Source organism: Cucurbita maxima, unplaced genomic scaffold, assembly GCF_002738345.1.
Source record: "Cucurbita maxima cultivar Rimu unplaced genomic scaffold, Cmax_1.0 Cma_Scf00021, whole genome shotgun sequence".
In the NCBI taxonomy this organism is placed as follows: Eukaryota; Viridiplantae; Streptophyta; class Magnoliopsida; order Cucurbitales; family Cucurbitaceae; genus Cucurbita; species Cucurbita maxima.
The window spans coordinates 3,851,599-3,865,801 of record NW_019272037.1 but is presented as its reverse complement, the minus strand read 5'-3'; the positions used below and the strand labels follow the sequence as shown (position 1 = coordinate 3,865,801).

Below are 14,203 nucleotides of genomic sequence, written 5' to 3'. Positions count from 1 at the left end.
TATATTTTTATCCTAATCAATAATATGTCATCCCATTAAATAGTATTTTACTTAATAATTTCAGTTTTAAAATTACAAGTCAAGTAGTTGAATAATTAAGTTAATAGAATAAAATAAAAAAATCAAAGATTTTCATTCCTTTTTGTAAAATATAAAATATAAAAGAAAACTAATGCATAGATCTTACCTTTAAAAACATGGGGGCTGAATAAATAAAAATCATATTCTAATGTAACCTTTATAAAGTATTAGTAAAATATTAGTATGACTTGGAAACTTTTAAAGACCGATGTCTACCTCACGTGTAGTGCACGTGAATCATACCTCATAAGATTAGTGGATAAGTTCGGAATAATTCCAAAATCATCACCGTTTAGTATATTTTTCTTTTCATAATTAATGTACACATTTAGATTTCTATGATAATTTCAAATTCATTCATATTTTTAATTCATTATATTATTATTAAATTGAATATAAAAAGTAAACTTTTAATTAACAAATTTAAAGAAATTCTTAAAATTATAAATTTAGTACTCAACTTTGAGATTAGCGTATAGTTTAATGAATAAAGATTGATGATTCGATTTTTACCTCTACAGTTATTCGCGTAGGGACGAATATGTATTCTTGCGGACCCCACAAGAAAATCATATGAAATCACCTCGATGGACATGATTGGTGCCAAAAAGAAATGGACAAAGAAGAAAAGTAATTGTGTGCTCGAGTATTGAATCAGGCTTTCTCACTTTTGGGCTAAGCATGCCTTCAAAACTTTTCTAGTAAACGAACCATATCTAGTAAACGAATTTGGCAAACGAGATTGAGAGAGGAATTGAAGCTTGTAATAAGGATGTATGCTAGTTACCAAAGGAGACGAGGACAAAGGAAGAGGCAAATCATGTGTGGCTTAAGCTTTGCTTGGCCTTTTAACATCTTTTCTACATTATCAATTCAATTATGGAGCCCTCAAGTTCATGCCCCCATCTTCACCCAGCAGGATCTATCTCGTTCCATGACCCAAATGGTTCGCTTGTACATTCTGAATGTCCTCTCCCTTTTGTCCTTGGCTTCCAATCAATTGGATTACAAAACAACACGTTTATGATTTGATTTACGATCTGATTTTCATTCGACTTCTTTCCCATGTGCGTATTAGATGTCTTAATTCCTTATCTATCTGAACGATTCTATGAAGACAGTGATTTGTTAACAAAATTGTCAGACAGACAGACAGAGATAGTAGATATTGTCCTCTATGGACGTTCCCTTCAAATACTTTCCCGTGTCTACTAAGGAGAGGTTTCCACATCCTTGTAAGAAATGTTTTGTTCTTCTCTCCAACCGATGTGAGATCTCACAATCCACCCCCTCTTGGGGGTCCAACGTCCTCACTAGCATATCACCCAATGTTTAGCTCTGTACCATTTATAGCAGTCCAAGTCTACCGTTAGCCGATATTGTCCTCTTTGGACTTTCCCTTCAAAGACTTCCTCTCAAGACTTTAAAACGCGTCTGTTAAAGGAGAAGTTTCTACACCCTTATAAGAAATGCATGTTCTCCTCTCTAATCGACGTGAGATCTCACTTTTCTTTTCATTGAAGCGAGGGAATCAAACAGCCAGTTTAGGAATCAGGAACATTTACAATAATACTTTCTCATCATATATCAGTACTAGTCTATACATTACAACATTGGAGGAAAGAATAATAAAAAAAAAAATGGCAGTTTGGAAGGAAATCGACAAGTTTGATCATCCAAACGTTTCGGCTTTCTTGAAGACATTCCGACGTGTGTATATCTGTTGTTTGTGTTGAACAGCGATGTCCTAACTTCCTTGGTTATGAACTTATTGCTGTGAAATCTTCAGCAATCAATAGTTTATTGGGTGAATGCCCAGTTCTCAAAATTTTCCAACTGATTGGCAATCAATTCTTACCTACAAATTACAAGCCCACAAGAGAAAATGTGAGCACAGATGATTCTAACATGAAGAACATAGCGACTGCAGACAGGAAGACAAACGAGCTCGCAACAAAGGTGCTGTGAGCTTCTAGTTGTCTGACAGGGAAGTTCTACCTTGGCTTTAAAACCATGTGGTAAACATATCAGAAGAAAGATGCTGACATTGAGGTGCAAATTTCAAAAGGAAAGAAACATCTGTACCATCAGAGCATGCGTTACAATACCTCGTTGAAACCATGATCTTCGAACTGTCTGTCGGATATGCCTCTCGTGTCTGTCTAGCAGTTCATCCACTCTGCTAGATTGAGATAACAAGGGCCCAGAATATTCAACTTTGTCCACTTGGTCCTGATAACTCTGTCACAAGATCAAATCATGGAGGTTTAGGCCGTGGAACAACCCTTCCAATATTGTAAAACAATGGCACACATCAAAGGGCTGGCGTTAATGATCTTAAACTCACCAGATTATTCCTCTTAGCTCCCAGTTCATCTCGCAAAGAAAGTGCCACTGCAAAGTCCTGGGAGTGGTACTCATCCGAAGTATCAAAGGAATCAGGACGCTCAAACTTGCCCCACTGATTCCTTATCACAACCTTGGATCTCTCACTTGATTCAGGACCCTTGGAACTTGAGCGGCTCATGGATAACATGTCTACATTTTCATGAAACTTGGACTCCAAATTGCTTCTTGATGTAGCAGAATGGTCCAGCCCATTAATTAGTTCTCCTCGTGAAATTGATCTGGAATAACATTGAATAGAGGCATCGTCTCTTCGTCGTCTTGCCCACGCAAAGCCACTCGATGTCGAAACTTGTAGAGGGCCAGAGAAGGGAATGTCTCCTTGAGATGCATTCGTTTCATGTATAGTGTCTTCCAGTTTATCAATGGACAGCTTTTGCGCCTGGCCAGCTTTAGTAACCTTTTCTTCTTTTAGATCTTGTGCATTAATACTAATTGTATGCAGAGCTCGAGCTGAGACTGATGAGTCCTGTACAACATTTTAAGCAGACGAATGAGAACCTTCCTTGCAATGTGATCGACACTAATAGTAAAATTGTAAAGCCCGTGTCTGCCTCCTTTGCATGCTTTTCATAGGTTTGTTTCTAAAAAAGAAAAAGAAGAAGAAGAAGAAATACCTCTGCTGGTGCCAATTTATTGGTTCCATGATGATTTCGCATTAACCTTCTGTTATCTAGTCCACGGGCTCTTCCACTATGTTTTTTCCTGAAAGTTTCAAATGCTATTGATTTTAGATCATGAAGAACAACACAAATAACAGTAATAAGCAGAAGAAGAAACTGGATTTGGACCCAACTTTTTAAGTTTGGTTACTTACAAAGCCTTTACAATCCCATTGTAACATACATTTTCTAACAGTCCAAGTCCATTGTTAGTCTATTTTGACCTATCGTCGTTAACCACACGATTTTAAAACGCGTCTGTTAGAGAGAGGTTTCCACACACTTATAAAGAACATTCTGTTCTCCTCTCCAACCGATGTGGGATCTCACAATCCACCCCCCTTGGGGGCTAGCGTTCTTGCTGGCACACCTCCTAGTGTCTGACTCTGATTCCATTTGTAACAGCCCAAACCCGCTGGTAGTAGATATTGTCCTTTTCGGGCTTTCCCTTCTGGACTTCCTAAACGCGTAATAGGGAAGCCCATAAGGGAAAGCACAAAAACCTTGAGAGGAAGCCAGAAAAGAAAAGCCCAAAGAGAACAGTATCTAGATGAGTACCGGTTCCGTTGTGTAACTCAGAAAGACGTGATTTAAAACCTTGAGGGGAAGCCCAGATGGGAAAGTCCGAAGAGGACAATATTTACTAGTGGTGGGCTTGGGTTGTTACATAGACATCCAAGTTGAAAAATTTTCGCGCTGATGGAGATAGACAACAGTCCAACACATGTAACCTCCTATCTATAGACAACTATTAAGTCTCATCTTTTTGTATCCTCTTTAAGTTTCAGATTCTTTTATGTTAGAAAGATGAGAGAAACCAACCTTTTCGTCTCCTCTCTTTGTTTTGCATCAATCTCTTTGCTAGGTGGATAAATTGGCAAGCTTGATGGATCACATGCATACGGTTTTGTACTGAAATACTGAAAGGAGCCATAAGGATATAGTATTAGAAAATTCATTGAACAAACTGATTACTTGGTCCTAATATCCATAAAGTAATCAGCATTATTACCGCAGATGTGAGAGCAGAGGAGGCAACTCCACGCTTGTATGGTTCCACGGAAAGAAGCGTTTCTAGCAAGTTCACAGTCGTCGAAGGATAATCTTTGAATGTCTGGCGCAAGCAATTATTATATGGATGTTGTGGCTTGAACAAAGTGGCATGAGGAAGTTTAGACTTTTTCCAGTACTCATCAGGAGGAGAGCCGCAAAGCTTGAAGATCTTGTGTAGCTGTTCGACCTATTAGTTGCAAACGTAAAGTCAGTATCACCTTTGGAAAATATAACATATTTGGTAAGAACTGCATGACGCATGAAGGAAGACATTTCAGTCCACTAACATCATCATTCACAATTATTCACCATAATATAGAATCGTTCATATTAAAACACTAATGTAAAACATTGAATCATTAAAGAGATCAAATGTAACAGCCCACCGCTAGAAGATATTTTTCTATGGGCTTTCCCTCAAAGTTTTTAAAACTCGTCTATAGAAAGAAGTTTCCACACTCTTATAAACAATGTTTCATTCTCCTTCCCAACCGATGTGGGATCTCACAATCCACCCCCTTCAAGGCCCAGCATCCTTGCTGGCACACCACCTGGTGTCCACCTCCTTTCGAGGTTTAGCCTCCTCGCTGACACATCCCTAGCACACCGCCTAGTGTTCACCCCCCTTCAAGGTTCAGCCTCCTCACTGGCACATCACCCGATGTTTGACTCTGATACCATTTATAATAGCCTAAACCCGCCGCTAGCAGATATTGTTCTTTTTGGACTTTCCCTTTCGGGCTTCCCCTCAAGGTTTTTAAAACGTGTCTGCTAAGGAGAGATTTCCACACCCTTATAAAGAATGTTTCGTTCTTCTCCCCAACCGATGTAGGATTCTCACATCAAGTTTCTTCCAAGCTCTGCTTTGATGTTTCACAAATTTCTTCTTTTAGGAAACAATGTTCCAAAGATAGGCAACTAAGAGAATATTTTATCTAAAGAAGCCACTTTTACAATGGAACATTAATTTCTCATTTGGGAAGACAGATTAGGAAGAACGTGACATTAAGAAGTTCAATAAAGAAAAACATTACCTCTGTCCTTCCCTGAAGAATAGGTTTCCCAACAAGGAGTTCAGCGAAAACACAGCCAACACTCCAAAGATCCACAGATGCATTATAGTCTGTTGAACCCAGTAGAAGTTCAGGAGGACGATACCACAGAGTGACAACACGACTCGTTAGAGGTTGCTGGTGCCCGGAATTATAGAAGTTCGCCAATCCAAAATCAGCTACCTTTAACACCCCTTCATTATCGACTAGAAGATTAGATCCTTTAATATCCCGATGCATTACACCGCGTGAGTGACAATGCTCAAGCCCGGATATCAATTGTTTCATGTAGCATTTAATCTACGTGAAAAGGTAAAGAACCAAGGATTCATTACTGTAATCATTGTTCATAAGAAAAATAAAGTTTCATTTCCACTTCATATTCTGCAAAAGAATGCTCCCCAACTTTATAACTATATAACAGAAACTTAAACCAAGCATACCTGTGATTCACTAAAAGTGATATCAGGGGAGGACAAGAGCCCAGTAATGTCGTGGTCCATATACTCGAACACAAGGTAAATATTACATGATAAACGAGACGTAATTAAGCCCTCCAATTTGATGATATTAGGGTGATCAAGCCTGCGGAGAATCGCGATCTCTCGTGCCATAAATCTAACACTTTCAGGCTCAAAATTGTCGAACCGAACCTTCTTTAAAGCAACAATCCTTCCTGTTTCGAGTTCACGTGCTCGGAATACACTGCTATACGTACCTTGTCCAATCTATAAAAATTCAACATCCAGAAGCAGAAAGAATTTCGTCCATGTCCATCCAGACCAAAATCAACTTTCTATACACACAACAACTTCAACTACCACCATATGAGCATTAGAAATGTCAACCATAAAGTTCCAATGAAATTCAAGCAGTTGCAGAAAAGAAGAAAAGATGCCAAAATGCTTTTTATAAAGCAGAATTACAAATACACTGAACTTTGTTCCTGCTGATAGATTTCAGGGGATCTGATTAAAAGACCAAAAATCTTTCCATGGAGAATTCTTTGTTTCTTAAATATACAAACATGGAGGGAAAAGGGATCATCAAATGCATGCAACTCCATCATGCTCCCACAGTGGCATGTTGAATTGATTGGACAAAGCAAAGAACTAATGACTTGTCCCCTTCCCCTAAAAGGAAGTATAACTATCCTAATCGACTATAAACTCAAGTCAACAATGGAAAAAGATGATTAGATGTATATAAAACATGGATTTGATATGATTAACAAAGCAAAAAAAAAAAAAAAAAAAAAAAAAAAAAAAGAACAGAGATTAAAGGGTAAAGAAAAAAAGCTAGGAACCTTTTCCAATTTCTCATAGGCATCGGACCGGAGAGGAATCCAACCTTGAATGGCCTCACCGGCGACAGCGCTGAGCCAGGCCGGCCACCCTGCTGCCACTTGCTCACTTTCAATATACTTGTTCAAATTCCCCAATCTGAAGCTCAAAGTCTGATTCCCTCCGCCATTTGAACTCGCCCTCCCCAATTCACCCAGCTCGCTCCCAACCCCATAGAACTCACTGGACCCCTTCGACTTCCTCTTGGCCTTCGGCTTGGAACTCCTCTCAATCTCCCCATTGCCACATCGGCTGCGACCCGAGCTCCCCACCGCCGTTGAATCACTGTCCCGAAATGCGCCGGAGTGATCGAAGGCAGGCGTCACGGACACCGCCTGCTTCGAGCTCACACACCCCATGGCGGATCACTGCAACTTCACAACCATTAATGGGAAATACAGATTTTAGGAAGCAGTCTGAGTGGACCCTGAAATGGGGAAAGTCAGAAATGGGATGGGTTAGCGGGAATGTTGATTTGTTTGAAACCCAAATGAAATGAGAAGGAAAAATAGTAGTGCAGTGAAGAGGGAAGAGCAGAAACAAGAAGGGGGTGGAGTTTTATACCACGTTACGAAGTCGGAATGTGAAATTTGGCTTTGGTGACTTCGGCTGTGGGAAAACAGTTCGTTTCGCTCTCTCAGTCACTGTTTTCGATCCATAATGCGGCGATTGCGGAAGATGGTGGATAGTAGAAGGCATTAAAGCGCGGCTCCACAATTGAGCACAGCGAGATCAACGGAAAGTGAAATACCCACTGCACCAACAGCAGCAGTAAACAATGAAATTCGGGTCAACAAACCCAATTCCTTCCATCTATATCTACTTCTCCTCCAATTGTAACTTTCTTCCCAACACTTGATTACTTTGAACTTAATTCACCCTAAGATAAACAAATACGAAAAGCGTAGAATTAAGAATAGCTGTTTTTTAAGATTAAATTTTATTTGAATTTTAAAATTTTAAAGTATCATTAAACAGAATGATCATTTAATCTAAAAGAGTTAAATAAGTTAGTGATATTTAAATCTAAGTAAAATCAATAAATAAAATAAAATAAAATAAGAAAAAAAGTAGTTTGGTTTTTTTCTGTATAGTCTGAACCGAACCAAGATCGATGTGAAACGACGGAAAATGGGCAGAGTTTGGGGCAGTACGTGCTTATTCTCTGGTTTTGTTCCCTTTTTTGCCTTTTTCTTTTTTGTAATTGGGCTCGCATATCTGGGAACCGGCCCCACTTTATTTACCCCGGTAACAAAGCGCGTGGTAGACCGCACCCAACGTGGAAGTGGGTTTTAGTTTGGGGGACTAGTTGACTGAATGGTTTTTTAGGACCGTGTGACAACCATGTATTTGGCTCTAGAATAGAATATGTTGCAGAGAAAGATGGCGAGAAGGAGACATGCCCAAACAATTGAGGTGTCGGTTAGGGTTCGCAGTGACTAATGTTTTCGAAGCTTTTGATCTCAATTGGTTGCCCTCACCTCCTTGATCCCCTAAGTTCAACATTGATTGTTGTGGCTGATACATATGTTGGAGTTGGTGTTATCAATAGAAGCCTTCCAAAGTTTAACAAGTAGGTCAACTTGGTTGAAACTTATAAAGCAAAAAGTAGGAGAAAAAGAAAATGATGAAAACAAAAAAATAATTATAATCACTTTACTTTAATTGTTTCTGTTTGGTTAAGCTTTGCCAGCTTTGCCAGCTTTGCCACCATGACATTTTCCTTTCTTCACTGCTGAGGTGGGCCCACGTCATTGACTTTACTGGGACCCACCTTAAAGGAGACCCCTATGGCATGCATGCATGCCTTTGTCTTTCTGCAATCATCTTAATTATTGATTTATTCCTCAATTTGGGCCTCCCTTTTAATTCCATATCCTTCTTATAATTTTACAATAAACTATATACACTTAATTAACTTGTTTTTTTAATGCTATTTTTAGATTAAATAGTAAAACAACACAATAATTTTCTTTAATTTTAAATTGATTTTGTTTTTATAATAAATAACAAACCATATAATTAATTACTTTAAATGTATTCTCTAAATATATTATTTTCATAATTTGAAATTTCAACCTTCCTAATATGCAAATGGTGGTCAACAAATTTAGTTTAATCTAATAAATGAAATACCTTATATTTTTAGGTCCAAATGGCTACCAAGATTTTTTTTTTATCTTTTTGTTGTTTGAAAATTAATAAATCAAAAAAATAAATATATATATATTATGGTTGTTATAACCAGAACCACAAGGGGCACCAACCCTAGATTTATTATTTGAGTTTTGAGTCAAATAATAAGCTTTGAAAATTTTTAAATATGAATTTGTTGCCTAATAAATTCAACTTCCAATTATATTTGTAATTATCCTTTCTATAATAAATTATTAATTTATAGAAAAATAGAAAAAAATTATTCATAATAAATAAAATGTTGTGTCAGGCGTCCCAACTACTGAAATCGTTTATGGGCCTTTCTAGAGGAGCATGGTCCACAATAAGCCCAACAATGATTACTGAAGAGGAGGGTTGCTTTTACTATCCGCTGTAAAAAAATATTTACCTTGGGAACCAACTTTCTCAGTAATCATTTTTAGACCTTGTTTAATAATCCTTTTAAAAATTAAATTTATAGACATTACTTATACCTATTGATTTTTTTTTTTTTATTATTGTTTTGAAATGTTTTCAAAATTGAAATTAGGTTTTGAAAAATAATAATAATAAAAAAAGTTTTTAGTATCTTCAAAAAGTGGACTCTAAAGCCTAAGCCCAAGGCAACCAACTAGGCCCAACCTTTTTGGGCTTCAATTTACATTATTATATATTTTTTAATTTAACCTTTACATAAATTTTTAGTTCATTATTCAACCACACGTTTTTAGGGTAATTCATTTGATTCTTAATAATGTATTTTTTTTTATTTATTTTATATCTTAATTCATATCTTAACCAATTAAATTTCAATAATTACGAAAATATAATAATTGTAGTGCAACTATTTAAAGATATATATATATATATATATATAATTAATGTGATAAATTATGATACTGAAATGACAGTTAAAGAAAAGATAATGAAGGGGTTTAGTTTATGGGTAAGGTGAAGCATCACAGAATCTTTTTTGGAGTAATAAAAAATCCAAAAAAGTGAGCAGAAATTAGAGAGGAGGAAAGATAGAGACAAGATAAGTGGTAACAGACAGCCATGGTGTCCCTTGTAATGGAAGCTTTGTTCGTCTCATTTCATTTCCTTTACTCTCTCTCTCTCTAAATCTTCCTTGAAAAAATGGCCCATCAGCCTTCTTTGCCAGATCCGAATTTCCTACTTTATCCGCTTTCCGCGTCCGATTTCCTTTTCCATGTAATTCCTCACCCAATGTCCTCCACTTCCCCCTGATTTCTCCTCCATGCCTCCTCTCTGTTTTTTCCTTTACTTCCCCTTCCATTCTCTAAACAAGGTGATTCAATTTCATACAACTTTGTTGTTCAGATTTGGTTCGTTTCTGAAGTTTATTGAATTTTTTTGGTGGGTTCTGTCGATTGAGCTCTGAGTGAATGAATTTAATTGTGGAAATCTTCTACCCAGTTTAGAACTATGAATGAATTAACACATTGTTTATGCGAGATTTTGTTTGTTATTCTGTTTCTGCTGGACTTGGTTTACCTTTCTTCCCTTTTCTTATGCAATATCTTAGTAACTTCATATATTCAACTTGTTCTACTGCGTTTTCATCTGGCCTTTGTCTTTTTGTATTCAGGCTCTTGAAGTTTGTACGGCCAAGCTGAGTTTCCTGGTACTAAATGGTGAGAACGGTGTCACTTCAATGTGAGATTTTGTCTCCATTTGGATGTGCTTTTGATCTCACTTATATATGATTCTCCTCAACTTATTCCGTCTTAAACAATGTTATCATTAACTATACATGCCAAAGTATAATATTGGAATTTGAAGTTACAAAAGTTTTAGCTGGAGTTCCATCAAAACTTCTTGAATCGTGGACCAACTGGTATTATGTGAGATCCCATATTGGTTGGAGAGAGTAACGAAACACTCCTTATAAGGGTGTGAAAATCTTTCTTTAGCCGACGCATTTTAAAATCTTGAGGGGAAGCTGAGAAGGGAAAGTCCAAAGAAGACAATATTGGCTAGCGGTGAGATAGGGCGGTTACAAATGGTATCAGAGCTAAACACTGGGCAGTGTGCTAGTGAGGACGCTGGACTCCCAAGGGGGTGGATTGTGAGATCCTATATTGGTTGGAGAGAGGAACGAAACATTTCTTATAAGGGTGTGGAAACCTCTCTCTAGCAGACGCGTTTTAAAACCTTGAGGGGGGAAGCTCAAAGAGGACTCTTATAAGGGTGTGGAAACCTCTCTCTAGCAGACGCGTTTTAAAACCTTGAGGGGGAAGCTCAAAGAGGACAATATCTGCTAGCGGTAAGCTAGGGCGGTTACATATTATGTTAGAAACCTAGGTGATTCTGTTCTTGTGTCTACCAGTATCAACCATTCATTGCTGCCCTTTTTAACTCAGGTCCTAGTCTCCCAGAATATCCAGTGAAGCATTTGTATTATTTATGGAACTTCTTGGTATTGGAGTAAATATGCAGGGTTCTGGCAACTATTCAAATTTTTATTTCAGTGGGGATCTAAAAGGAGTTGTTGGTGGCTGTATATGGTCTCAAACCAGTGAGGATAATATGCTGAACGGTGGACATAGCTCCAAAGCTTTCTTGTCACCACTGTCAGCTGGTCTGTATTTTGAATGTGGTCGAGACGCGTTAAAGCAGATAATGCTAATGCAAGAAGCGATGTTTCGGGATCAGGTAAATCCTCGGTCTGCAATTTATCTTTTGGCTTAGAATCATTATGGAATTATGTACTATTACCCAATCCTACCACATATTTGCCATGGTTTGCTTTGTTAGAAATCTGATATTCTTATATTTGTAGTTTGAGCTTTTAAACTCATCTGAAATCAATAAACTGTCCAGATTTACGAACTTCATCGCCTTTACAAAAGACAGAGTGAGTTCATAGCTGAGATGAAGAGGGAATCACATAAGCATGATGTATGCATCACGACAACTCGGTCTGATTTTTACAAGTCTCGGGTCAATGCATTGTGTGCTCAGGATGCACATAACTTCCCTTCATACAGTCAATTATTTATTTCTGGGGAACAAAAGAGCTCACTACATTCAAGTTTTGGGAAGAACATTCAAACAGGTTCTGACACCCCTTCGAAGACTCCTTATTTTTCGGAATCTAGGAGCAAGATTTTGGGAAATGGGATGTTTGATCTTGAACTTCCAACTGACAGAAAACAATTGAACGGAAGAGATGAATTGACAAAAGTGCCTGAAATGTCATGCTTTCATCTCAAGAGAATGCCTGATAATGTTCATATTAGTGATAAACCTTTTCTTTCCAAGCATGATTTGAATGCTTCATTACATAGGGATTCTTCAACCACTGATTCATTATTCGAGAAAACAAAGATCTCGGTCGATTTAAATGATCCTCCTAACATCGAGGAAGAACCCGGCTGTAGATCTGTTGGTTTAGAGGATGCTACTGGCCATAGGGGGATTCTTTTCCATGATCTCAATGGCAAAGCCAATTCAAAATTTCTTGTTTTCTCAGAGCCAGATGTCCATGGAAGGAGAAATGGAGCCTCTAACAATGGCTATTCTGAATCGATTAGCTTTTATGACAGAAGCAAAAGATATCAACCGGACAAAGATATTACAAATTCTAGTCTGTCATCATCCACTGCATCTATGAAAAAATCTGTACAAGGTTCCATAGGAAATGCAATGCTTGCTGAAGATGATCTCTGTAGTGTTAAGAACTTGAGATCTCGCACTGGGTCTAGTAGTGTGAACCCCCTTGAAGGAAGCTTCTGTAATGTCTCCAAGTCCGAGATCGTGAAAGAAGAATCATGCTGCAAGGCTTCTGCAAATTGGATCGAAGGTCGAATTGACCTCAACGTCTGCATTAATGAAGAATTTTTGGCCACGCCTTGTTGCTCCACTGAAATGAAACTGGAGGTACCTGTAAGTCCAGGAAAGGGAAAACACTCTTCAACTACAGGAGAGTTTGGTGATAACCAAGTTGGATCACATTTTCTAAAGTCAGTTGAAGATGATGGCGAACCGTTGGAGGATCTCAACGCGATTGCAGCAAAAGCTTTGGTTTCTATTTCATCATCTGTGGCTCAAAATTGTCGAAAAATCACCAGCTGTCAGTCCGTTCAAGTTTCATGGGAATCCTTATGCTGGTTAGCCGAAATAGTTTCTTCAATGGGAGCTGATCCAGAGAAGGCTGAAGTAGCCTTGAAATGTAAGGATGGCAGTGACTCAGAGGAGCTTTTGTCAAATTGCATGGATGACTTTGAGGTCATGACATTGAAGTTGAAGGAAACAGTAGAGGAAGAGTGTTCCTTGACAACAAGTAACCACCAAGAGGAGGCAACAAAAAATGTTTCTTCACCTTCGTGTCAACTGGGGAAGGGTCGTGCGAGGCGGGGTCAGCGCAAAAACTTTCAGACAGAAATTCTTCCAAGTCTTACAACTTTGTCGAGGTACGAGGTTACAGAAGATATTCAGACAATTGGAGGCCTGATGGAAATCACAAGTTCTCACTCGATAAACGGTGTAGCGAAAACTCCAAGTAGAGTCGGAACGACATGGACTAGAGGGAAGAGACGGTTGTGTGATTCATCTTCAAAAGTTACAGAGGCTGTGATAGGGTCGATCATGGATCAAGTAAGCAGTGGCAATGAAGTAGAGAATAAAGAAAGAAAGGTTAGAGTTTGGGGAAATATTACTCGGCGGCGGAGGGGACGGAGATATCGAGCTTGTACCAGAAAGACTATTTTAGGACAAATATAGTTGGACTATCATATTTGATCTGTAAATTTTGCTAAGTTCTATTCAGCTCTCCATTTTGAGTCCATTGTTTGTGCCATTTAATACAAAGTTATACTGGAAAGAAGGAAACCGCCATTGTATATGCAGACAGGTAGTTTCGGTAAATGAAGTCATCTCATGCTGGTTTGGTTTATGAGTTTTAGTTTACACCCAAGTTTTCTGTGCTCTGCTTGTGGGATTTTACTCAACCAAGCTTTTACATGCTTATAGACACGGGGCGGTGTGCCAGCAAGGATGACCTTCAAAGGAGTAGATTGTGAGATACCATGTTGGTTGGATAGGGGCGCGAAACATTTCTTATAAACACGTGGAAACCTCTGTATGTTATACCCGTTTTAAAATACTTTAAGGAGAAGCTTCAGCTAACGGTTGACTTGAACTCTTTGGATGGATAGCATCATAGCATTAGTTGAGCTATCTATATTGCTTGTGATTCAAAGAAAGGGAACCTATGAGCTGCACAACAATCATAGTACTTCAAACTAATACTTACAACAATCATTGCATATGCTGGAATATTTATACCTAATAAAGCCAACATCTATCCAACTACTTTAACTCATTCATTAATTATTTAACTGCCCAATTAAATAATAGCAAACGGTCCTTGTGACATCAAAGCTAGAATATTTTATAGAAAATTTGTAATGGGCAACTATAATAC

At 38.0% G+C, this 14,203-nt stretch overlaps 2 protein-coding genes across 5 annotated transcripts; one reads left to right on the top strand and one right to left on the bottom strand.

Annotated features, from left to right (window-relative positions):
- Nucleotides 1-1,624: 1,624 nt before the first annotated feature.
- Nucleotides 1,625-7,515, bottom strand: LOC111495742 (protein IMPAIRED IN BABA-INDUCED STERILITY 1-like). Of its 3 annotated transcripts, none has more exons than XM_023145905.1 (10): nt 7,162-7,515; nt 6,561-7,024; nt 5,698-5,982; nt 5,237-5,554; nt 4,162-4,389; nt 3,972-4,069; nt 3,105-3,192; nt 2,429-2,956; nt 2,190-2,322; nt 1,625-1,939 (listed from the first exon to the last, which is right to left on the bottom strand). In XM_023145905.1, exons 2-10 carry the CDS (start codon nt 6,954-6,956, stop codon nt 1,929-1,931), a joined length of 2,085 nt encoding a protein of 694 aa, XP_023001673.1. In that variant the 5' UTR covers nt 6,957-7,024; nt 7,162-7,515; the 3' UTR covers nt 1,625-1,928. The 3 variants fall into 3 exon arrangements, with proteins under 3 accessions (XP_023001673.1, XP_023001675.1, XP_023001674.1); XM_023145907.1 differs by having other exon boundaries at nt 6,561-6,971; XM_023145906.1 differs by having other exon boundaries at nt 6,561-6,965.
- Nucleotides 7,516-9,689: 2,174 nt separating this feature from the next.
- LOC111495741 lies at nt 9,690-13,669 on the top strand. Of its 2 annotated transcripts, none has more exons than XM_023145904.1 (4): nt 9,690-10,063; nt 10,364-10,409; nt 11,139-11,430; nt 11,599-13,669. In XM_023145904.1, the coding sequence occupies exons 3-4, from the start codon at nt 11,182-11,184 to the stop codon at nt 13,498-13,500; spliced, it is 2,151 nt and encodes a 716-aa protein (XP_023001672.1). In that variant the 5' UTR covers nt 9,690-10,063; nt 10,364-10,409; nt 11,139-11,181; the 3' UTR covers nt 13,501-13,669. The 2 variants fall into 2 exon arrangements, with proteins under 2 accessions (XP_023001672.1, XP_023001671.1); XM_023145903.1 differs by having other exon boundaries at nt 10,364-10,469; nt 11,131-11,430.
- The last annotated feature ends 534 nt before the right edge of the window (nt 13,670-14,203 follow it).

Coding starts and splice junctions, on each gene's coding strand:
- LOC111495742 (XM_023145905.1), bottom strand. CDS start 6,956: ATGGGGTGTGTGAGCTCGAAGCAGGCGGTGTCCGTGACGCCTGCCTTC. Junction 5,983..6,560: donor CCTATGAGAAATTGGAAAAG/GTTCCTAGCTTT, acceptor GAATTTTTATAG/ATTGGACAAGGTACGTATAG. Junction 2,957..3,104: donor ATAAATTGGCACCAGCAGAG/GTATTTCTTCTT, acceptor AATGTTGTACAG/GACTCATCAGTCTCAGCTCG.
- LOC111495741 (XM_023145904.1), top strand. CDS start 11,182: ATGGAACTTCTTGGTATTGGAGTAAATATGCAGGGTTCTGGCAACTAT. Junction 11,431..11,598: donor AAGCGATGTTTCGGGATCAG/GTAAATCCTCGG, acceptor TAAACTGTCCAG/ATTTACGAACTTCATCGCCT.